The 24418-nt window shown below is 45.4% G+C and overlaps 2 protein-coding genes across 2 annotated transcripts in view; one reads left to right on the top strand and one right to left on the bottom strand.

Annotated features, from left to right (window-relative positions):
• Positions 1-3350: 3350 nt before the first annotated feature.
• On the bottom strand, positions 3351-20949 carry LOC137418333 (uncharacterized). Its single transcript, XM_068104372.2, has 4 exons — positions 20460-20949; positions 15578-15616; positions 8947-9320; positions 3351-3669 (listed from the first exon to the last, which is right to left on the bottom strand). The coding sequence occupies exons 2-4, from the start codon at positions 15588-15590 to the stop codon at positions 3628-3630; spliced, it is 429 nt and encodes a 142-aa protein (XP_067960473.2). The 5' UTR covers positions 15591-15616; positions 20460-20949; the 3' UTR covers positions 3351-3627.
• A 1926-nt stretch (positions 20950-22875) lies between these two features.
• CAPN7 (calpain 7) overlaps positions 22876-24418 on the top strand; it is a 54487-nt gene continuing 52944 nt past the window's right edge. The window contains exons 1-2 of the mRNA XM_068126467.2: positions 22876-23108; positions 23266-23374. Of these exons, the coding sequence (XP_067982568.2) occupies positions 23007-23108; positions 23266-23374 (211 nt within the window). The 5' untranslated portion in view covers positions 22876-23006. The remainder of the gene's footprint in view (positions 23109-23265; positions 23375-24418) is intronic.

The following is a 24418-nucleotide window of genomic DNA, read 5'->3' as shown; positions in this document are numbered from 1 at the left end:
AGTACGAGTATGATTGCATTCCACCAGGCTCCCTCTATCTGTGGTGATGGTAGATGATGTGCCATACTTTGAATTCCAACGGTTGTACTAGGCTGCAGCGACTGTTTCTGCTGTAATGTTATGTAGACGAATGGCATCAGGCCACCTGGTATAGCAATCGATACAGGTGAGCATATAACTGCACCAACGTGATGGAGGTAGTCAGTGGTCCTACAAGATCGATGTGAATGTGCTCAAACTTCACATCTGGTGTAGCAAAGGTACCTACCTAAAGGGGGTTTGACATGGCGATGGACCTTGATGGATTCCACGCCGGTTTTTATTTTTAGGCACAAAAGGCTGTTTGTTTCTTGTTAAGACATCACACCAGATGTATCAATCTGAAGCAGGGAGTGGTACTTGCCAAAACGATAATGAGGTAGATGAATCTCATAGCTCGCATAGCTCCTCATCATTCTCCTGATCATCTGCTATCTGACTATAATCGATGGAGGAAGAAGTGTGAAGCGCAGAAATGTGCGAACGTGAGAGTGCATCCGTTACCACATTATCGAGTCCCTTAACATGCCTGATGTCTGTCGTGAACTGGGATATGTCGTCAAGATGACAAATCTCCTTTGGGGAGTGACGGTCAGGCTTTGAGTCTAAGGCACACCACAGGTTTGTGGTCGGTGTAGATGATGAAAGTTCTTCCTTACAGTAGATATCTGAAGTGCTTGACACTGAGATACATGGCTAATAACTCCCGATCAAAGGTACTGTAGCGAGTCTCAGCCAGCTGCAGCCACTTTCAGAAGAATGAGTGGCTGCCATTCTCCGTTGGCCAACTGTTGCAGTACACCACCAATATGTCTGGTGTGTCGATCATGAGGCATAACAGAAGTCCGACTTGGAATGGACAAGGAGGGCAGCCGCAGCCAATTTAACTTTCACCTTATCAAGGGCTGAAAGCTCTCGTTCACTAAGGGTTATAGGCTGGCTCCTCCTCTTCTTATCCCTCATCACGTCGGTGAAGGATTGAAGCAGGTTATCACAGTTGGGAATGAAACAGTTGTAGAAGTTTACTAGGCCTAATAATTCTCTTAAACTAGTGATGTCAGTGCTGGGAAATCCTGGATGCTCTTCACTTTGTCCGGTAGAGGGCGTATTCCCTGCTCATCCACAACATGACCCAGGGAAGTGAGTACAGATACACCCACCTGACACTTGGCTGGGTTGATCACCACACCATACTGTCGCGTTGCCCGGTGATTAAGATCACCAGGGATGGCTAGCCGAACCAGCCTTAACTCCAAGGGTGACTCCCAAAAATGGCGGTTATTTTTAGCGCGCACGGGAAGGAAGAGATGCGAGGCGTTTAACTGAACGGGCACACGGGTTTATTCCCTAAACCACGAACAAATAAACACGACAAATAAAATGCACACAAATGATTTAATGAAACTCGAACACGGAATGAAAAGGAACACTGTGGTAAAAACTAATTCTATATCCCACTACGAGGTGCCTCCACACAGTTGCAAATACATACACAAAGGGAAAGGTAAATGAAAAGAAAATCCCCCCTTTTTGCCAGCACTTAGCTTTGGCCTCAGAATGGAACCTTTTAGTTTGGTGGCCATTGAAGCTCGATGCCACAGTGTGGGAAGTGCACAAGATGGTGGCCGAGGTGCCGCGCGTCGAGGGTGCACAGGGCCTTGAGGCGAGTGGTGAGGACGGCTCTCTTTAACTCTAATTATTCGTCCTTGTGACGAACAACATGGGCTTCAGCCCACCAAGTCACAACCCTCTTTCAAAGTGTCTCCAACGCAGCCCAGAGCTCCTCTTTCTCCAAAAGCACACACAAAATGGCCAGCCTTCTTCTTCAAGCCAAGGCAAAGAGCACTCTCGTCCTCTTCCTTACTGAGAGCCAATTGTGTCGTTAACCTCCAAGTTCACCCCGCCCACGTCATACGGGCTAATCACGTACCTCGGGGCATGGCCTGCCAGTCTTCCATTCTGCCCATCGATTCCCCACCTCTTCTGGGCAGGGCTTTTGCCTTATTAGGTCTATTGGGGACAGGGCTAAGTCTGACCGGCTCGTTCTTGGCTTTTGTCGGCGGTTGTTGTTGTATAAGGAGGTTTTACATGGCTGGCCATGACAGAAAAACGTTAGGTGAAAACTAGAGGGAAGGCACACACTGGGGAAAATTATCCTTAAACCCTATTACTAATTAGCACTGCATCACCCCTCACAACATGCACAATTAAACAACCTCATGCTACAGTCTCCCTACTTAATACATCAAAATGTTCCTACATGTCACCTGGTCCATGCTACTTCCTATACAGTTCTACCTCTCCTACGGTATTCATTTATCTACCCCCATAAACATAACAATACTTAGCCAACTGGTCGAATAGCAGTCTCAGATGTGTTGCATGCTCATCTTGTGTAGAGATAGGCATAGACGAAAGGCAATCCTCGCGTGACGTCGATAAAACGTTGAAACCTCAGAGCTGCGTTATGTCGACCGAATGGCATACAAACAAATTCAAAGTCCAAATGGTGTGGTAAAAGCCATCGTACAGATATCGTCAAGCACGACGGGTATCTGATGGTACGCTCTAACCAAATCAACTTTAGAGAAAACTCAAGCACCTCGAAAAGAAAAAGAAGTCTTGGAGGTGTGGCACTGGATAGCGATCAGGCACAGTGCATCTGTTGAGTGCCGGATAATCTCCACAAGGCCTCCAGTCTCCTGGTGTCTTCTTTGGGACCATGTGTAAGGGGGAGGACCAGCTACTACTAGAGGGGCGGATAATACTGAGCTCAAGCATCTGATCGAGCTCTGCCTTGGTACTCAGAGTGTATTGGTTGTTCCTGGTTTCAAACCACGCCCGCTAGGAGCACGTCAGTATGTGAGGAACAAGCTTGGTGACTAAATTTCATGACACCAAATATAAAAATAAAAAGGTGAATTTGGATCCTGCCTCTCACACAAGGACATGATCCAGAAGGGAACTGTGTCAATCTATGGAGTGCATGTGTGACATTCAGCAATGATGAACAAACAACTTCATCAAACTTTCCAAAGCAGGCCCAGAATTAAGATATATAACTTAGGAGAAAGGATGGAGGAAGGCATTGCTTAAAATCACAGCACCCACATTATGTGGCTTTAACTTCAGGTAGATCTTCTTTGTTCTTTGTATGCAGCGCAAGGCTGCGCGGTAGCATCATTGGCTGGGGGTGTGGCCGCGCCACTGATGCTATGCCCTCTACAGGTTAGGCAGGTCGTCTGAAATACTGCAATCATGAGAATCCAATGAGATGTTTGCTTTTCCAGAAATACAAAGTTTTCTTGAAATTGTACATTATGATCATTTTATTTTGTGATTAGGAAATACAAACAAGAGGAATATCAGCAAGCGTGTCCATAAATTTCAAATCAACCCACCACCCACCTCCCACCTCCCACAGAAATACAAAGAAATTGATCCCCATTCGGAATAAAATTCTAAAGCCATAAACTTAACACAGATAAACAGATAATACCGAATATATTAGTTATCGCAAGGCACCAATTAAAAAGCTTTTATAGACACAGTACTGTGTTTGCACAAAGAGCTCTCCATCCGCAGTGATCAGTCTGAGCTGCTTGAAGAGGATGAGCTCGAGCTCGAGCTCTGGGAAGGGCAAAGGCAGACAAAATAGATGAGTTTTAATGAAAGCTCCAAACATTTGCTATTTTCATGTTTCAAGCTTGCCTTGTTACTGAGATAAAGGTTTTGATCTCGACAGATGCACTGTTCCCGCAGACCCTTGTAGTATATTAATCATACATTATTTCAGTGATTTGGCAATTGGCTTAGGCTCTGCCAATCTCGTATCTTTTGTCATAATCTTCACACATGCATTCTGTCGAATCATGGACAGGGCTACTCATACTGTGCATAAATTATCGTAAAACTCACTTAAGTTGCATGCTTAAGTTGGTGCATTTTCATTCTGAACAAAGTCAAAACTACAAACCAATCCTTTGGTGGATCTCACCCCTCCCCTCCAAATCTTCCCCATCACCCATCTCTGTCAAATCTTCCCCCTTGCCCCTCCCCCCCAAATCTTCCCAAACACCCATCCCTTTCAAATCTCCCCCCGCTGCCCCTTCCCTCCTAAACTCCCCCCACACCCCTCCCCTCCGAGACTCTCCCTCACTCCTCCCCTCCTAGACTCCCCTCTCACCCCTCCTCCTCAAAGCGTCCTCCCCGCTTCTTCCCCCTTCCAACTTTCACCTTCATCTTCCTCAACCTTCTGCCTCACTCTTCCCCCTCCTCAAATAACACCTCACTGCGCCTCACCCAAACACCATCAAACCTTTTGTCCGCCCCATTCTTCCCTTTCTCCAAGCTATTCTGTAATCTCTGACACACCTGCAACAGCTCTCCCTACCTCTTCCTCCTCTTCCACATCCTGTCCTACCGCTCCCCCCCTGTTCTGTATCCGATGCTCCCCCTTCCTCTTCCTTAACAGTATGGACCTCAAACATCCGGGGCCTTCGCTCAAACTTAACTGATCTCTCCATACAGGTTGCTTCTGACAAACCAGATGTGATCTGCTTAACAGAAACCTTCCTCCTTCATGATGTCTCTGATTCCTTGGTATCTCTCCCAGGTTACTCCCTCCTCCGGTATGATAGACCTGAGCCTCGTTCTGGAGGTGGGGTTGCTATCTTTATAAAAAACTCTCTTCCTCACTCGCCCTGCACTGCCCTCTCTCCACCTCACCCCCAGGAATACCTTTGGCTACGGCTTCCCCTTCGCTCCCACCTTTTGTTCATATGCGTGTTGTACCGTCCACCAAACAGTGATGACTCCATCTACATCTCGTTGTCTGATAATATGGACCAACTTCTATCTACCCATCCCAACTCTCTCTTCCTCATATGTGGTGATTTCAACTGTCACCATGCCAGTTGGCTGGGGGTGGGTACCTCTCTCACCAGCCATGGCTCTTCAGCAAAGGACTTCTGTGACTCACTGGGACTGACACAATCTGTCAATTTCCCAACCCGGATCTCAGTCAACGGAGAATCTTCTCTTCTGGACTTGGTTATGACTAACTTCCCTGAAAATGTCTGCTGCTCTTCTTCTGCTCCAATCGGCTCTTCTGATCATGTGCTTGTTAAAGTGGACATCTCTCTGACCATTTTCAGAGAGCCGCCTCAGCATCGACGAGTCTGGCATTTCACTCAGGCCAACTGGCACGGTCTTCAAGCAGCCATCAATCATCTGGACTGGTCTCCCATCTCTACTGCCTCTGACATCAACTCATCCTGGGAATTCTTCCAAAGTAAATTGCTCTCTCTCATGCACAGTTTTATCCCTTCTCGTCTTCAGTTGTCATACCCCTCCTCCCGTCCATGGTACACGGAATCTTGTGGTGAGGCTATTGCCCAGAAACAACTTGCTTTCGTCTCCTGGAAAGCAAATCCAATGGAAGGAAATCTCATTTCCTTTCACAAAGCCCGAAACAAGTGTGTGTGCACCCTCAGGAGAGCCAGGAAACAATATCTCTCCGTCCTCAGGACCGAACTCTCTTATCTGTCTCCCTCTTCCAAATCCTGGTGGCGTCTGGTAAAATCTGTTTCTGGTGTTTGTTCCCCCTCCATCTCCTCCCTCACCTTAAATGGCCACACGGCTGACTCCGCACGTGAAAAGGCCGAATGCCTCAACTCTGTGTTTGCCTCTAAATCTTGTGTCCCAAACCCATCCCTCTCTGTACCCACCGTACCCAGTCGTACCCAGCTGCTCCTGGACTCTGTGTCCTTTCCTCCTGACAAGGTGGAAAAGTGTCTGTCAACCCTCGACTCTGATTCTGCAACTGGACCTGACGGCATCAGCCCACGGGTCCTAAAATCATGTTCTTCCGCTCTTTCACTCCCTCTCTCTGTTCTCTTCACCCTCTCTTTTGCTCAAGGTCATCTTCCATCTGCTTGGAAATCTGCCAACATCACCGCTTTGCACAAAAAAGGTGCAAAAACAGATCCCAGCAACTACAGACCAATCAGCCTTCTCCCAATTATCAGCAAGGTCATGGAATCCATCATTGCTTCAGATATGAAATCTTTCCTCTTCTCCAATGGCTTGATCTCTGATCATCAATTTGGTTTCAGACCTGGACACTCCACTCTGGACATGCTGCTTCTGCTTTCTCAACAATGGATGGAGGTCCTCAATGCCAAACAGGAAATTAGAGCAGTCTCCCTTGACATATCACGTGCCTTCGATACAGTCTGGCACCCCGCTCTGCTCACCAAACTCTCCTCTTTTGGTATCCATGGAAATCTCCACGCATGGCTGGCGGACTTCCTCTCTAGTCGTAGTCAACGTGTGGCCCTGAATGGGTTTCTCTCATCTCCTCTTCCTGTTCAGGCTGGAGTTCCCCAAGGCAGTGTTCTGGGCCCTGTGCTTTTTCTGGTTTTCATCAATGATCTCTCTGACTCTCTTGAAAATCCTCTCTATCTCTTTGCTGACGACTCTACTCTCTGTCGCTCCATTCTTCATCCCTCAGATCGGCAGTCTGCAGCCTCCTCACTCTCTGCAGACCTTGACAAAATCACAGACTGGGCAAACAAGTGGAACATGTCTTTCAATCCTGACAAATCTCACACTCTTACGATGTCTCTCCGAAAAGACCGACTGGACAACCCTCCCATCCACTTTCTGAATAATCCTCTCCAAGAAGTTCTGTCACTCAACCTTTTGGGTCTCACTATCTGCCATGATCTTTCCTGGAAAAACCACATTTCAAATCTGGCCTCCAAAGCCAGTCGCCGACTGGGCATCCTCCGTCGTGCGAAGTCCTTCCTTGGCACACCTGAGTTCCTCACCACATACAAGGCTTTCATCCGCAGCTCAATGGAATACTGCTCTCCCCTCTGGGCTGGTGCTCCTGCCTCACACCTAGCTCGCCTTCGCGCTGTTGAAACCAAAGCATTCAGAATCATTGGAATCTCCCGCGATGAAGCTAACTCCAAGGGCCTCTCACTCACTCACCGCAGGCAGGTTGGTGGTCTTTCCGTCTTCTACCGACTCCTCTCTGGCCTTGCCCCCCCAGCTCTCTCTGGGCTCTGTCCCGCAAATATTCCTACAGGTCGCACAAGATCTGCCTGCAACCCTCTTTTGGTTAAACTGCCAAAATCAAGACTCTCTGCTCACCTTCACTCCTTCATTCCTCTTTTCTCCCGCCTCTGGAACAAACTCCCTCACTCTCTTCAATCCCACTCCACCCTCCAAGTCTTTAAAACAGCTGTTCACCACCATCTCTTATCTTCCCCCATCCAAAACCTTGATCTTTTCTACCCCCGCTAATTTCACCCCAATTCCCCTTTTTGAAATACCAACTTCTGTCCTGGAAGTCCTTGGTGTCCTTGTGCTTTATACTTCTCCCTCCCCCCCCCCCCCCTTCCCATGCCTCCTCCCCCCGGGCCCTCTCCCTTCCACACATCTCCCTGCTCTCGGATGTTGTGTTTGTGTGCTTCCCCTTTTCTCCCCATCTTGTCTTCCGCTCCCTCTTTTTGTGTATTATGTATGTCTGGTCGATTTGTTTGTGAAGTAAATGTTAGCTCTTTCACGAGCCTCGATTCAGTATACAAAAAAACAAAACAAAAAAAAAAACATCCATTTAATATCTCAATGGGCCTCTTCATGCCATAATTACCTCCGCATTTTAGGAGGTAGGTTCGGGCTAGGTTGCTTCATTTATTACAGCGTGCCGTTTCATATCAGGTAGGGTTAGGTAGCTTCATTTATTACAGCGTGCCACTGTGGTTTTGAAATGGGTGATTTTTCTAATAAGCATTTACGTGCTGTACGCTGAATGACCACGGTTTTAAGGTATTAAGGAGAGTGGAGAATACGGAAGGGGAGAGGGGAAGGGTGGAGGAGAAGCTTGAGGGAGTGGGTGGGGCACAAGTAGAGATATGAGTGCCTGGAGGGTGGAGGAGAGGAGTTGAGTGTGGAGAGAGAGGGGAGGAATGAGTGGAGAAGGAGCAGTGTGTGTGTGTGTGTGTGTGTGTGTGTGTGTGTGTGTGTGTGTGTGTGCGCACGCACACATGATTATGATAGCTTAGGGTAGGAGGTCCAGCAGGCAGTCAAGGCAGCGCTGCTGATCGGTGACCCGGGTGTCCCAAATTAACCAAGATGTCACCAGCTCTGCCAGGTGGGCAGCAGTTCAGAAAAGATGTTAGGCTAGGTAGTTTGAATTTGGGATCAGTCGGCGGAGGGGAAGTGGTTGGGTGGTGGAGATAATGCAGAGGAGATTTTAAGTGTTGTGTGTGCACAAGACCAGAAGGAAAAAAGACAGGAAGAGGTTGGTAGGAGGATACAAGCTGTTGCACGCAGTTGTGGATGGAAGGATTAATGGCGTCGGAATAATAGTATCGGAAGAGATCAGCAAGCAGGTGGTCAGAGTGGCAAGATGGGAGGAACGGACAGTTATGGCATATACAGAGGAAAGATATGCGTGTTATGTCTGTATATGGGCCACAAACTGGAAGGACTGGGACATAGAAGCAGCAATTCAGTGACAAACAAATCTAAATTTGATCCATTTTTAATTCAGGCTGTAACAAAAGAAAATGTGAAAAGTCAAGAGGTGTGAATACTTTCTGAAGGCACTGTAAACGGTGTAGAAAAGTCACCAGGTGTGAGAGATATGTTGTTACTTCCAGATGTATAATTGTCTAACAAGTACGAATATGAGCGATTTGTAGAGGGAGGGACTTTAATGAATGTTCTGTTTTGAAGACTATATAAATGGGAAAACACTGTGCTAAACCAGGTTCCTTGGGTAATGTCACCTGAGGGTTGGCACACTTTGTGAGGGTCCGACCTGTGAAGTACCAGTCTGACAGTTTTGTCATGTGAAACATCATTAACACATTGCCAAACTGAAACACCAACCTTGTCTTTCTTGTGTTCCTTTTTATGCCCCTTCTTCTTGTCCTTCTTGTCCTTCTTGTCCTTCTTTTTCTTGTCTTTCTTGTGATGGCCATGATGTCCTGATTTACCACAATGCCCTTCACCAGCATGGTGGGGGTGACCAGGGTGACCAGGGTGACCAGGGTGAGGGTGACCAGGGTCTACATGGTAGGGCATGTTAGGATTTGGGAATCCTGGCTGTGGAGGAAAACACATGGGTTGACCAGGCATTGGATAAACTGGGCCAGTCACGGGTGGCACTGGGTATCCCTGGTTGCCTGGAAATGGAGGACATTGTGGCTGTCCTTGGGGTCTGAAGGCACCAGGATTTGGCGGATGTGCAGGATTCCCAGGACCTGCACACACAACAAAACATTTGGCTATTGTCTGCTTAATTACTGTGTGAAGAAGAAGCCTAATAAGTGTGCCTCTGTTTACTCATTTGGCTCAGGATCACGCAAATAATCTATTATATATATAAAAGCTTTACGTATGTTTCCACATGTGTCTACAAAGACACATCATAGAGGTCCATGTAATGGGTGGATTGAACTCAGATACTGTTCTCATACTGAGCATACCTCTCATTCCATCTGATGCAAATATGTGTATTTTTTTTTTAATGTCAAAGCTCTTTCATTTAAAATGACTAGGACGTGCCCGTACGTGGGTGCCCGTTCCTTGCCAAAAAAAAAAAAAAAAAATGTCCGCCCATGCATGCATGGGCGTGCCCATGGGCCCATGGGCGTGCCCGTAAGTGCGTGATGTGACCGTACAATGAATGTATCGTCCCGACGCCGCAGCTCGGATGGCGCTGCAGTTAATCGGGCCTGTATCGGCAGAGTTATTATAAACGTGTACTACAATCGATCGTACCTTACAGCGTCTGCTCGCCACGTTCAGCATCAGTACGTCGTCACTATGACTATCCGTAAGTCCGGAAGTGACGTCCTCATTTGACTGTCCGGAAGGTCGCATATCGCAGTTACGATGAATCGCAAATTAGTTTTAATTAGTTTTAAAACATAGTTTAACGCCAACATAGCGCCAACATAGTTTGCCAACGTGAAATAAATGAATACGCTCTCAAATGTGCCGTCCGAGGCAGAGTCTGTTCGCCACGTTCGGCACACGTGATAGCTCGCTGCTCTCTGATTGGTTGAATCGTTTTTTGGACATAGCTCGGTAACTACTTCTCCGATTAATATGAAACCTTGAAAAGGCACATCCTCAGGTCCCCAGCAATATACCTGGCAAGTTTCAAGTATATCGGACCCGTGGTTGTCGAGAAACAGCGGTCACAGACACACAGACATACACACAGACATACACACAGACATACAGAGATTACTGGAATTATAGATAGATAATGCTACACCACTTGCTACTCTGCCTGAAGTGTAAACACTGCACTATTCCTTGATGAAACCCTCACGGACATCACGATCAGTACAGATCACACAATCAGCCATCCATACTGAAGTTACCGACAAGTCCTGCCAATATCCCAATACCCTTCTATCCCCAATGCTTCTCGGTATCTATCCGATTCCAGTTTAAACTTGTGTACAGTTTCTGCTGCCACTACCTTTCCAGGGAGACCATTCCACGCATTATCTAATCTCGGAGTGAAAGACCCATGCCTTAAAACCGTCTTGACTCTCTTCTTCTCTCTCAGGCTCTGGCCTCTTGTCTTATCATTGTCTATTGTGCCGAGTAATTATTCTACACGTATTTTGTCTACACCCTTTATTATTTCAAACATCTTTATCACATCCCCTCGTAACCACCGCCTTTCTGATGTATAAAGTCACGTCTGCTTCAGCCGCTCCTCATGGCTCAGTCTAGCTAGGACCAGAATCAATCTTGTAGCACTGTGCTGAACCCTGTCTATGGCAGCTGGGTCCTTCCTGAGTTGTGTTGACCAAGGCGACACAATATTCTAAATAATGCCTCACTAAATTCCTGTGCAGTATACAAACCAGCTCTTTTGATTAATAATTTTTCTCCTGCCAAATACAACCTAAGACCCTGTTAAATTTACCGAGCTGCATGGCACTGTCCTGCCTGCTTTACCCCCCTCCTCCTAGTAACTCTGGATGTCAAATTAGACATAGTGAAACGAAATAGGAATGGTGAACAACCAGCCGATATCACTCGCTATCTTGGTTTGCGGCCTCGACTGTTTGAACTATTTTAAAGAATGCCGACAAGGGCCTTGCAGACGGCATGGCATGACGCACAGCATGCAAGATGTGTCTTTTGGGTAACGTGGCCCGGCACGGCCGAAGTGGGCATGATGGCCATCGTAATGAGGGCTGCAGGATCTCTTCTTGAAGTCCCATGTGGACACTGCAGGGGGTCGTAGCATGAGTGTCAGGTTTTGTGGCGCATGTGCTGGCACAAAGTCTGAAGCCTGGGTCAGTGGGGGAAACAACATGGCATCGTGGTGTGGAAGTGGAATTAATTATTTGCGTACTTAATTTGTGAACTGAGTGACTTTCTTGAGCCTCAATCGCTTGCTGCAAACACGAGTTTTAATTGTTTCTTTTATAAGGCTTAATCTTCGTTAATATATATATATATATATATATATATATATATATATATATATATATATATATATATATATATATACATATATATATATATATATATATATATATACATATACATACATCTATCTATAATTCCAGTAATCTCTGTGTGTATGTGTGTATGTCTGTGTGTTTGTCTGTGACCGCTGTTTCTCGACAACCACGGGTCCGATATACTTGAAACTTGCCAGGTATATTGCTGGGGACCCGAGGATGTGCCTTTTCAAGGTTTCATATTAATCGGACAAGTAGTTACCGAGCTATGTCCAAAAAACGATTCAACCAATCAGAGAGCAGCGAGTTATCACGTGTGCCGAACGTGGCGAACAGACTCTGCCTCGGACGGCACATTTGAGAGCGTATTCATTTATTTCACGTTGGCAAACTATGTTGCCGCTATGTTGGCGTTAAACTATGTTTTAAAACTAATTAAAACTAATTTGCGATTCTTTCGCTTTCCTGCGCGTTTGTGCACGCTATGGCGATTTCTTTACCAAACTCCGCAAGCCGTTCGCTTTGGACCAAACCATTTCATGTAAATAGAGGGGGGGGGGGGATTGTCACCGTACTCGCAAGCCGTTCGCTTTGGACCAAACCATTTCATGTAAATAGAGGGGGGGGATATAATTTTAGATATAGATATAGTACGGGCATGCCCTAGTATATATTAATCAGCTTGAATTGTGTTCTATAAAATCTACCAGTTCTAACTATTTTCTTTACTGAGAACTCGAGAGCAGGGTCGTAAATCAGGCTGCGGCTGCAGGCAAACTCGTGTGCGTTTCGAGGGCAACCTGCCTGCTCGAGTTGTGAGTTCACTTATCAGCTTCACAATTAAAGACAAGTACAAAAGAATAAGTTTCTTCCAATCAATATCTGTATAACAAATAAATGTACTCTTTATATACAGTGCATTCAGAAAGTATTCAGACCCCTTCACTTTTTTCACATTTTGTTATGTTGCAGCCTTATGCTGTAATCGTTTAAATTCATTTTTTCCCTCATCAATCTACACTCAATACCCCATAATTGCAAAGAGAAAACAGGATTCTAGAAAGTTTTGCAAATTTATTAAAAAGAAAAAACTGAAATATCACATTTACATAAGTATTCATACCCTTTGCTATGACACTGGAAATTTAGCTCAGGTGCCTCCCATTTCTCTTGATCATCTTTGAGATGTTTCTACACCTTGATTGGAGTCCACCTGTCGTAAATTCAATTGATTGGACATGATTTGGAAAGGCACACACCTGTCTATATAAGGTCTCACAGCTGACAATGCATATCCGAGCAAAAACCAAGCCATGAGGTCGAGGGAACTGCCTGCAGAGCTCAGAGACAGGATTGTGTCGAGGCACAGATCTGGGGAAGCCTACAAAAAAATTCTGCTGCATTGAAGGTTCCCAGCCAAACTGAGCAATCGGGGGAGAAGGGCCTTGGTAAGAGAGGTGACCAAGAACCCGATGGTCACTCTGGCTGAGCTCCAGAGATGCTGTGTGGAGATGGGAGAAACTTCCAGAAGGACAACCATCACTGCAACACTCCACCGATCTGGGCTTTATGGCAGAGTGGCCAGACGGAAGCCTCTGCTCAGTGAAAGACACATGAAAGCCCGCTTGGAGTTTGCAAAAAAGCACTTAAAGGACTCTCAGACTGTGAGAAACAAGATTCTGTGGTCTGATGAAACCAAGATTGAACTGTTTGGCTTCCGTCTGGCCACTCTGCCATAAAGCCCAGATCGGTGGAGTGTTAACAGTAGTTTTGTCAATTGGGGTATGCCGTTCTTCATTATTTTGAGCTTGTATTTGCCCTGCTGTTGCAGTTTTATTTCGGAAACATGTTAATGTCATGTAATGTTCCTCGGATGGAGTGGTTAACCTAGTTATGCCTCCCTGACCTTTCAGTTGATAAAAAAAATGCTTCCTCTATCGGTTTCTTAATTTCAGGGTTACCTGAACAACTCCTTTGGAGACTTCCACTCTCGCAGCAATCCGGCACTGAGACATTATTTGTCCATGAAGACCCTCACTAAGTTCACTAGACATGCTTTTTTGTTTTTTGTTTTTTTTAAATTATAAATAATGTGAATGCTTTGAGGCGTTTGAATAATTTTTAGTAAACTTCATTCTTGATTTTACATATTAATTCTGAAATGTAAAATAAATATATAAATTAGCATTAATTGGTTAATATAATAACATAACAATAACAAGCTTACAAGTTTACATAACATAACAATAGCTGCTTCATCTACAGCTCAATGGAATACTGTTCCCCCTTCTGGGCCAGAGCTCCTGCCTCACACCTAGCTCGTCTTCATGCTGTTGAAGCCATAGCTTTCAGAATCATTGGAATCTCCTGCGATGAAGCTAACTCCGAGGGCCTTTCACTCACTCACCGCAGGCAGGTTGGTGGTCTTTCTGTCTTCTACCGACTCCTCTCCGGCATTGCTCCCCAACGCTCTCTCTGTGCTCTGTCCCCCAAATATTCCTACAGGTTGCACAAGATCTGCCAGCAACCCTCTTATGGTTAAACTGCCAAAATCTAGGCTCTCTGCTCACCTTCACTCTTTCATTCCCCTTTTTTCCCGCCTCTGGAACAAACTCTCCCACTCCCTTCAATCCCACTCCTCCCTCCAGGTCTTTAAAACAGCTGTTCACCACCATCTCTTATCTCTATTCACCCCCATCCAAAACCTTGATCTTTTCTACCCCCACTAATTCACCCCAGATACACTTTTTCGAAATTCCAACTTCTTTCCTGGAAGTCCTTGCAGTGTCCATATGTTTTATACCTCTCCCACCTCCCCCCAAGCCCTCTCCCTCCCATAGTTCTCTCGATGTCCCTGCTCTCAAATGTTGTGTTTGTGTCCTTCCCCCTCTCTCCCCATCTTGTCTACCGCTCCCCTTATTTTGTGTTTTATGTGTCGGTTTGACTTTTTGTGTGATTAATGTTAGCTCTTTCACGAGTCTCGATCTTGTATACCAAAAAAAACAAAAAACAATGTAATATCATGAATATGGTAGAATTAATCAAAATGAGGTAATTATGGTGTCCAAATGAAACTTAACTTTGGGGGGGGGAGAAAAAAAAAAAAAAAAAAAAAAAAAAAAAAAACTTACTAACTGATGAGAAAAGGGGGATGAATGAATGAATATGAATGATCGTTTTAAGGCCATTTTTCCCCGCTAGAGCGAGGGTTAGCCTTGCGGGCCCCATGACAATCATGGTTCCCTGTTTGAGGCAATGTTTTTATGGCCGGATGCCCTTCCTGACGCCAACCCTTGGTCACGCTCTTACGATGCGCAGGGATACGGTGTACCTATTCTGAATCGGGGTACACACCGTGATCATTCATCCCAGCAAGCTGGTACTCAATTTGCCGACCTCGGAAGGATGACAGGCTGAGTCAACTCCCCTGGCGTTAATTCAGCGATCGACCGGGATTCAAACTCAGGATCCTAGGATCCCAAGCCGGCACCCTAACCGCTAAGCCAACGCCAGAAAAGGGGGATAAATCAGTAAAATGTGTTGAGCCTTCATTTATCCCGTTAAGATAAAATTTCAGTCAATAATAACCCTAATAAATGAAAGAATATGAATAAACGATGACTACAAATTAATATCTTAAACACGATGAAAAATTGCTGTTTGAAATTGTGGTATGGGAAAGCTTGGCATTCATGATTTGAGTGGACTCAAACTTTTGTACCCAACTGTATTTATAAAGTCTGGCTACAAGGAAAAGTGAAAGTCCAAGATGTTCCAAACAAAAAGAAGTCATGAAAACTAAGTATTTGAATGGAGAATAAAAATGCAACATACAGTTAAAGACACAGATAAGACAGGGTACAGTAAAAAATAATAAACCAAATAAATTGGAATATTTTGCCATTAAAGTATTTGAGTGAAGTTTGGCTGAAAAAAAACCCCATTCCTTTTCAGGAGAATGTATCAGTATAAATATATACCATGATTTTAAATCGATGTGGATATATCAGTAGGACACTCACCTTGGCTCCACATCAGGAACTAATCAAAAGTAGTCTTCCCTGCCAAAAGAAAAACAGAAAAAGTAATATTCCATTATGAATCGCACAAACTCTTATAATCAAACATTTTGTTTTAATTTATTTTGCTATTCAAGATCTAGGCTCATGGAAGAGCAAGGTGATGGAGGGTAAAAAGACAACATAATACAGTCCTAGTCGCAGCTGGGGATGATTGATTAGGGCAGAGTTAATTGGTTGTTCCCTCAAAATATAGATGAGAGATGAGATTGGGACATACACATACATCAAAATACTGTCACAAAGCTGATGAAAAGCAAGGCTGCCAACTAGTTTCGCCTTTTTTAGGGCTCAATCTCAGGAGTGGTACCCGGCTTTGCTCGGTGTCATTTTGAAGAAATCAATTTTTACCTCTGCCACCGAAGGAGGACGGAGGTTATGGAAACTATGTATCCCTGTCTGTCTGTTTGTTTGTGAACAGGATATCTCAAAATGTTGATGGATTCAGCCGAAATTTGCTGGAGATGTTAAGTGTGTGGCAGGGACGGAATGATTAGATATTAGTGAAGACCTGGATCCAGCTACAATGATTTTAAAGCGATTCTTCACCATTGAATAATAAATAAATAAAACACCTTTAGAGGCCATTTTTCCCCGCAAAGCGGGGGTTGGCCTTTTTCGGGGACCGTGGTTGTTGTTGTTTTTTGGTCCCCTTTTTGAAGCAATGTTTTACGGCCGGATGCCCTTCCTGCCGCCAACCCTTTTTGTCGCCTTTTACGACAAGCAGGGAATTACCAGTGAACTGGTACTCAATTTGCCGACCTCGGAAGGATGACAGGCCGAGTCAACCCCCCTGGCGTTAATTCAACGATCGACCGGGATTCTAACCCAGGATCCTAGGATCCTAAGCTGGCACCCTAGTCGCTAGCCCAACACCAGGGTCTATTCTTGACCATTGAATAACAGGGCTAAATCGATATGTAGCATGATATCTCAAAAGGTTATGGACGGATTCGGCCGAAACTTGGTGGACATGTTGGGTGTTTGACAGGACAAATCGATTTGATTTTGGTGAAGATCTGAATACAGATCCAGATACGATATTTTTAAATTCTAAGTGATTCTTCATCATTGAGTGCAATAGAGCCAAAAACGGTACATAGCACGATATCTCAAAAAGTTGTGGACGGATTATGCAAAACTTGGTGGATGAGTTGGTTAGGCAAAAAGAACAAGTCAATTCGATTTTGGTTCAGGTCCAAATCCAGATACGGCCTATCAGTGGGATACAAAACGTAAACTGCTCAGCCTGGCGAAGGTATGTGCTCTACCGAGTGCCGTTCTAGTTTTTTCTATTTTTGTGGGTGCCTGAAGCACTTCCCTACACCCATTAAGGAATAGGGTCAGGGATAATTTTTAATATCACCTTTCACGTACCTACAATGGCTTTGGTACTATAGAGCGATTTAAAAATAATCCAAAAGAATCAAACTTTTTTTTTTTTTATTCAAAATTTCTTTTTTTACCCAAAACAAAACCAAAACTTTTTTACCCAAAGGTGTACAGTCAGCCTGGATTTTGCGTGTTACTTCAACAGCAAATACATCCTGGTGTCGCATTACTAATTAACCAACAGCAAACCACCTAAACTGGTTTCTCTGCAATACTGAAGAACATGCAAACATGTTGAAGGGTAGGGTTATTTCGCTAAAAAAAAAATAGACTCAATATCAAATGTTTATTTTTTTGTGTTTAACATGTATTTTTTTTTCTTTATTGTATTTTTTTTTCAGAAATCGATTTCCTGTGCTAAACTTGGAGTCAATTGAAATTTGTGAAACGAGTTGAGTTGGTGGTCAGAATTTGGAATATAATCAAACAAATCTAATAATTGGAATAGACGGATTTGGATGATAAACATCAATAAAGAGGGGGATAATTGTACAGGCCAAGGAGTCTGGGGGCTTTCTGCCCTCTCGCTCACGTCTTGTTGTAACCAATAAGCTGAAAAAATAAGAAGTATAAAAAAATTATAAAAAATAAAAATCAAGTCCAGAAGGAAAAAGCTGAAAAAATTATTTGCATTTCTTTAGAATTGATGGTTTACCTTGGTGAGGTATGTCCAGGTAAACTGTCCTTTCTATTAGTCGTCAAAATCGCTACATTCATTCTGCATATTTATTGTTCCTTTTGATTATCACATTCCTCTTCCTGACGTTGTCTTCTTTTCCTTATTAGTTTAAAATTGGTGGAGTAGAGTTCAGTTCTATTTCTTCATTGGCTGCACATTTCATTTTCTAATACAATAAGACCCCGGAATTCATTGGTGATACGATACGTTCCTGAAAAATGCCGCGAATGTCGATTCTGCGAATGCCGGGCAAATGCCGGGCATGGTTTCAATGGCAAAAGGGGGGGGGGGGGGGGGGGATAGGTTCCCGGCGGTTCTTGATTCATAAAGGAAAAATTTGAAAGTTCACAAACATAATTGCACATAATTCCAGTTTCATTAAAAATGCTCGATTGATTATGCCCCAAAAACCATGAATACGCGAAGCACAGCACCGCAAATGTAGACACAGGTCACATTTTATGAACCGCAAATGCGCAAGGCTTCCTGGGGCACAAACTCCCATCTACTTATAACATACTATGTCTTACCAACGGAGAAAATACCCACCGAGCAGATTGGCATTAACTGTTGAAAGGCACTTTGCAGAAGATTGTAATATCACACATTAAACAATCTTAGACCCTAACACTCAAAATAACCCCTTATACATTCAACCTTATCTTATCAACCTTATGAAGCCTGATGTTGGCTTAGCGGTTAGGGTGCCGGCTTAGGATCCTAGGTTCTAATCCCAATCGATCGCTGAATTAATGCCAGGGGGGTTGACTCAGCCTGTCATCCTTCTGAGGTCGGCAAATTTGAGTACCAGTTGACTGGTAATTCCCTGTGTCGCAAGAGGCGACTAACAGGGTTGGCGGCAGGAAGGGCATCCGGCCGTAAAACATTGAGCTTCAAAAAGGGGACCACGGTGCCCGAAAAAGGCCAACCCCAGCTCTGCGGGGAAAAATGGCCTCTAAAGGTGGTACATACATTCAACCTTATCACTAGCAATACATAGGCTCCTCATACATCCGGGGAAATTAGATCGGAAAAGGGACAAAACGAGGGAGAAAAAGAAGTCAGGGCGTATTGGCGACCCCTTTTTCACCCTACACTAGTTGGCTGGTGTAGATGCAGTTGAGTGAGAAGTGCAGGTGAGAGTTGTGTTGTCATGCGGTATTGTGTAGGCTGGCTCTGAAAATAACTGCATGGATTCGAGTTGACAGAAAGAGGTGCAGGTGCGAGGTGTATAGCACACAGAAAGAGAGGTGCAGGTAGGAGGTGTGTAGCACACAGAAAGAGAGGTGCAGGTGGGAGGTGTGTAGCGTACCCACAAGGGGTCTCCAAACAGTGCGCTACCTCTACACCTTGTCTGACCACAAGGCTCTCTGACAGTGCGCTACATCTACACCTTGTCTGACCACAAGGTTCTCCGACAGTGCGCTACCTCTACACCTTGTCTGCCCACAAGGTTCTCCGACACAGTGCGCTACCTCTACACCTTGTCTGCCCACAAGGTTCTCCGACACAGTGCAGTACCTCTACACCTTGTCTGACATCAAGGTTCTCCAACACAGTGCACTACCTCTGCAGCTTGTCTGCCCACAACACAAGGTTCTCAGACACAGTGCGCTACCTCTACACCTTGTCTGACCACAAGGTTCTCCGATACAATGCGCTACCTCTACAGACTACACCTTGTATGCCCACAAGGTTCTCCGACACAGTGCGCTGCCTCTACACCTTGTCTGCCCACAAGGTTCTCTGACACAGTGCGCTACCTCTACACCTTGTCTGCCCACAAGGTTCTCCGACACAGTGCACTACCTCTACACCTTGTCTGACCACAAGGTTCTCCGACACAGTGCACTACCTCTACACCTTGTCTGACCACAAGGTTCTCCGACACAGTGCACTACCTCTACACCTCGTCTGACCACAAGGTTCTCCGACACAGTGCAGTACCTCTACACCTTGTCTGACATCAAGGTTCTTCAACACAGTGCACTACCTCTGCAGCTTGTCTGCCCACAACACAAGGTTCTCAGACACAGTGCGCTACCTCTACACCTTGTCTGACCACAAGGTTCTCCGATACAATGCGCTACCTCTACAGACTACACCTTGCATGCCCACAAGGTTCTCCGACACAGTGCGCTGCCTCTACACCTTGTCTGCCCACAAGGTTCTCCGACACAGTGCGCTACCTCTACACCTTGTCTGCCCACAAGGTTCTCCGACACAGTGCGCTACCTCTACACCTTGTCTGCCCACAAGGTTCTCCGACACAGTGCGCTACCTCTACACCTTGTCTGACCACAAGGTTCTCCGACACAGTGCGCGCTCCCTCTACACCTTGTCTACCCACAATCTTCTCCGACAGTGCGCTACCTCTACACCTTGTCTGACCACAAGGTTCTCCGACACAGTGCGCTACTTCTACACCTTGTCTGACCACAAGGTTCTCCGACACAGTGCGCTACTTCTACACCTTGTCTGACCACAAGGTTCTCCGACACAGTGCGCTACCTCTACACCTTGTCTGACCACAAGGTTCTCCGACACAGTGCGCTACCTCTACACTTGTCTGACCACAAGGTTCTCCGACACAGTGCTACCTTTGCAGCCTGCCTGACCACAAGGTTCCTTCACATAGTTAAAACCTCGATTTACAAAGTTTCATTTAACAACCATCGCACTTCACTTGTGGGGATAATAAAAGGGTCTGTGGAAGGATGGTTAATTAATCGAATACGAATGAAACAAACCTACCTCGATCAGATAAATGAGAAGGCTTCGCCTTGTAATTGTATTGCTGAATGCAGACCCGAGCAGAGCCGAACCCGAATAAAACACTGAGGAATGACATACAAAAACACGCCTTAACACGTCATTCTTCCGTCTGATGAGTGATGGCCAAGCCTTGACGACAATGTAGCGTGCACGTCCCGCGCGTTCTTAAAGCTTGCCGATGATGTTATAATAGCTTGGCAAAAGGAATGTCGATCATTGAAAGGTGAAGGGAACCAGACGGACGGACCCGAAAATGAGAAGACACAGAATCGGGAAAAAAATAACGTTGCATTTTTCCAGCTTACATGTATGTACTGTACTTAGAGAAAAAAAACTTTTTGTGACAGAGAATTACAAGAACTGAATGATATACTACAAAAACTACACCCGCCTGCTGCCGGTAGATACTGCTTAGGAACTGCACAGTTAAACAAAGGGTTCACCAATATTAACCTGTGATGTAATCCCTGACGGTGAAATCCGCAGCAGTAGAACAGGGGGAGGGGGGGGGGTGGTTTCGGTACATTGTTTTACTTTAGTTTTAGTTTCGGTACATTGGCTGTGACATTGTTTTAGTTTCTAAAGATATATCTTCTGACGGCAATATTTTGAATTGAAAACAAATGTTTCCGTGCAACAAAAGGTATCATCACGAAATTCCTTCAATGACGAAATACCGAACGAGCAAGGAACCTGTCAATACAAAAAAAAAAACCCGTCATTTTTTTTTACTTCAGTTGTGGGGAAGGTGTTGGAGAAACTAATTATGGTCCAGCTAAGGAACCATGGTGATCAAATTCATTAAAGTATTGATACTTGCATAGATTGGGTTGGTGGATGGAGGTTATGTTGTCACCCCTGTCTGTCTGTCTGTGAACAGGATATCTCAAAACGTTATGGACGGATTCGGACGAAACTTGGTGGACATGTTGGGTATGTGACTAGGATGAACTAATAATTAATGGTCTCCTGCATTGAAGTTCCTTGGAAGAGAAATCATTATTATTGTTACTAGCAACGGTACCCGCCCTACGGGCGGGGCTTCAATTGGGAGGCCAAAATGAAAAGGCAAAATATCAGAAATTGAAGGCTTTATTTTATTTTAAACGATTTATATAAACATCCGTTTAATAAATCATAATCGTAACTTCCGGTTAGTGCACCCTTCGCGACAACAGTGACGTGTTTGGATACGTTGAAAACAAAACACAAAAGGGCATTATTTTTCATAAAACTTTATATTGTTAGAAAGAGAATTACTTCTAGCTCGTCGGAAAGCTAACATTTTAAAGATAAGACAATAATTAAGCGAGTTATGATCAAATAACCAACACCGTTTACATCATTTCCGGCTGTAACAGGTGGCCTTTTGTGGTTTGTTTTCAACGTATCCAATCACGCAGGGGCGGATCCGGGGGGGGCAGGGGGTGCGCACCGCCCCCCCCCTTCGATCCAGGATGAGGGTGCAGGCGGTGCGAATCTGCTGAACTGTTGGACCAGGGAAGAACGCAAGGAACTGCAGAAACTTCCAAGAACGCATGAAATGCCGCTTCTGACGATCATTTAAAAAAAATTTCCTGGGGGAGGACCCCAAGACCCCTCCTTTATCCCCTCCTTTATCCCCTCCCCAGCGCTATAGTTTCATGCACCCCCCCCCCCCCCGTCTTCAAATTCCTGGATCCGCCGCAGATCATGTGACTGTTGTCGCGAAGGGTGCAATAACCGGAAGTAACGTAGTTCCGCGGGCGCCGACAGGGTGCCGAACGTTAATTGGTTGCGCGGTCCTGAAGCCACGGGAAGCGCTCCATCCGCCATATTACTTCTCCCACAACAGAGAAAATCCTGTTTGCGTCAGCACAAATACTTGCTTCCAGATGCACATTTCCGACGAAAATTCCACCTTCGTACTGCATTTTTCTGTACTTTCCTGTTATCTCGGACCTCAGCGTTTTTTTTACAAGTTTCGCTAATTTGGACTATGTGTTAGGGGTAGGGTTAGGAAACAGACCACTGTGGTAAAAAAAACAAAAAAACATTATAACGCTGAGGTCCGGGATCACAGGAAAGCACACATTTTTCTCCATTCCGACTTGATTTTAGATGAAGAGATCAAAGGATGAGAGGAATCACATTTCATCGGTAATTGGCGTTCATTTTAGTTACCAAAAGTCTCATTCACCCGTTTTGGGGATTCATGGGAGTGCAAAGATGGCGGACAAATGGCTTCAAAAATGAGCTTCCCTTCCTATCCAATTAGTATGGAGATCAGTGGAGTTTAACCCTCGTGCAAGTGAATGTATTTTTTTTTACCACAAGACCGCCATGCACCTACAGTTCAGGAGAGCATAGCAATCAAAACAATTCACAAACAGACACTTCTTGAATTATTGTATGACGAGTTGGTTGAAAAAGGTCTTCAAGGACAAAATATAAAACAACAACAACAACCGTACGTAGCTAAACATACCCGGAAGTGGAAAAGGCGAACATTATTGTGTCGTTTTGTGAGTGTATGGGATTGGATCCATGGACGCTGAAGCTTTGGAGCAGGATGCCATTCGCTTTGCGCAGCTCGCCGTGCAGCAGGACCAGGTCGGCACGTACGGACCGGCTGCCTTTTACTACACGGTACGTGCATGGCCGAACGATCGTTGCCTCCGTAGTCATATTTGCGGCCGTGACTTGTCACTCCGAGAGTTGGAGGATAACCTTCCTTCGTGGGGGTGTTCTGACAATTGTGCTTCCATTTATTTACGAAACGTGCGGCGTGCGTGTACATTTTCAGGAAGCTGCACAAGCCTTGTTTTATGCCATGGTGGCTGGCTCACAGAATGACATCCTCCAACAGAAGGCTTATGAGTATTTGAATAGAGCCGAGCTTCTACAAGCTGCAGGTGAGTATATTATGAGTTCTCTGAAGGAACTCCAATACAGGAGGATGCCATTAAGCCCATCAAAGTTTACCAACCTATGGTTGCTTGTCCATCTACAATAAATGGACGAGGTGTGTGTGTGTGTGTGTGTGTGTGTGTGTGTGTGTGTGTGTGTGTGTGTGTGTGTGTGTGTGTGTGTGTGTGTGTGTGTGTGTGTGTGTGTGTGTGTGTGTGTGTGTGTTTCGTTGGTAACGCCATATTGGGGGTGAGGGGAGGGGTTCAAGCTGTCAATCAAGGTGCAGGGCCAAGCCGCGTCGCAAACGCATGTTTAATGACGTGATACCAGTCACCTAACGACGCATCTCTTGATGATGGGCTCGGAAAACCCAACAAGCTGGAAGGCCAGGCCTCGTTCCAGACGATCTGCACGGTTTCGGGCGCCATGCTCATGGCCTTCTGCATTCCACCCGGGTCCACCAAAGCTCGGGTCCTCCTATCCTACCCAGGCTTTCCAAGTCCCAACGAGCTCTCGTGATGATGGGGACAGAAAACCCCAGAAAGCTACTCGGTCGAGCCGCGTCAGACAATCTGTGTGACCTCGGGTGTGGAGCGTGGCTTTCTTCCTCACCAAAGCTGCCATGCTCCTCCCAAATGTGTGTGACATCGTATACCCCGTGCGCATCTCGTCTCATCAAAGCTGCCGTCTTCGGGTCAGTCCCCACTGCCTTCAAAACTCATGTGTTTGACGCAGTCCCTGGTCCTCTCCGTCCCAGCTGAGATGGAGGTGGCACGATCAATATATCATGCCGCCTCCTCGCCTCCGTCATCTTGTGTGCAATCTGTGTGCGTGTCTGTATGTGTCATGTATTTTGTGGTGATCTACTGGAGCTTTCTGATGTAGCGTGTGATATACATCAAAACTAGTGGGGTCACCCGTGGGAATCCCATGGGCATGGACGTGTGTGACATTTGGACATCTTCATTTAGTTGCTGCACATTCAGTTTTACAAAATGGTTACTGGCAATTTATCAGATGCACAAATGATGCAATCTACACAATGTATT

Source organism: Myxine glutinosa, chromosome 10, assembly GCF_964187855.1.
Source record: "Myxine glutinosa chromosome 10, kmMyxGlut1.1, whole genome shotgun sequence".
Taxonomy (NCBI): Eukaryota; Metazoa; Chordata; class Myxini; order Myxiniformes; family Myxinidae; genus Myxine; species Myxine glutinosa.
This window is presented reverse-complemented; position numbering and strand designations above follow the sequence as displayed.

Bases quoted from the DNA above. Each gene is read 5' to 3' on its own strand.
- LOC137418333 (XM_068104372.2), bottom strand. The intron at 3,670-8,946 runs GTTGGTGTTTCA...TGCCCTTCCCAG, and splicing joins AGGAACACAAGAAAGACAAG to AGCTCGAGCTCGAGCTCATC.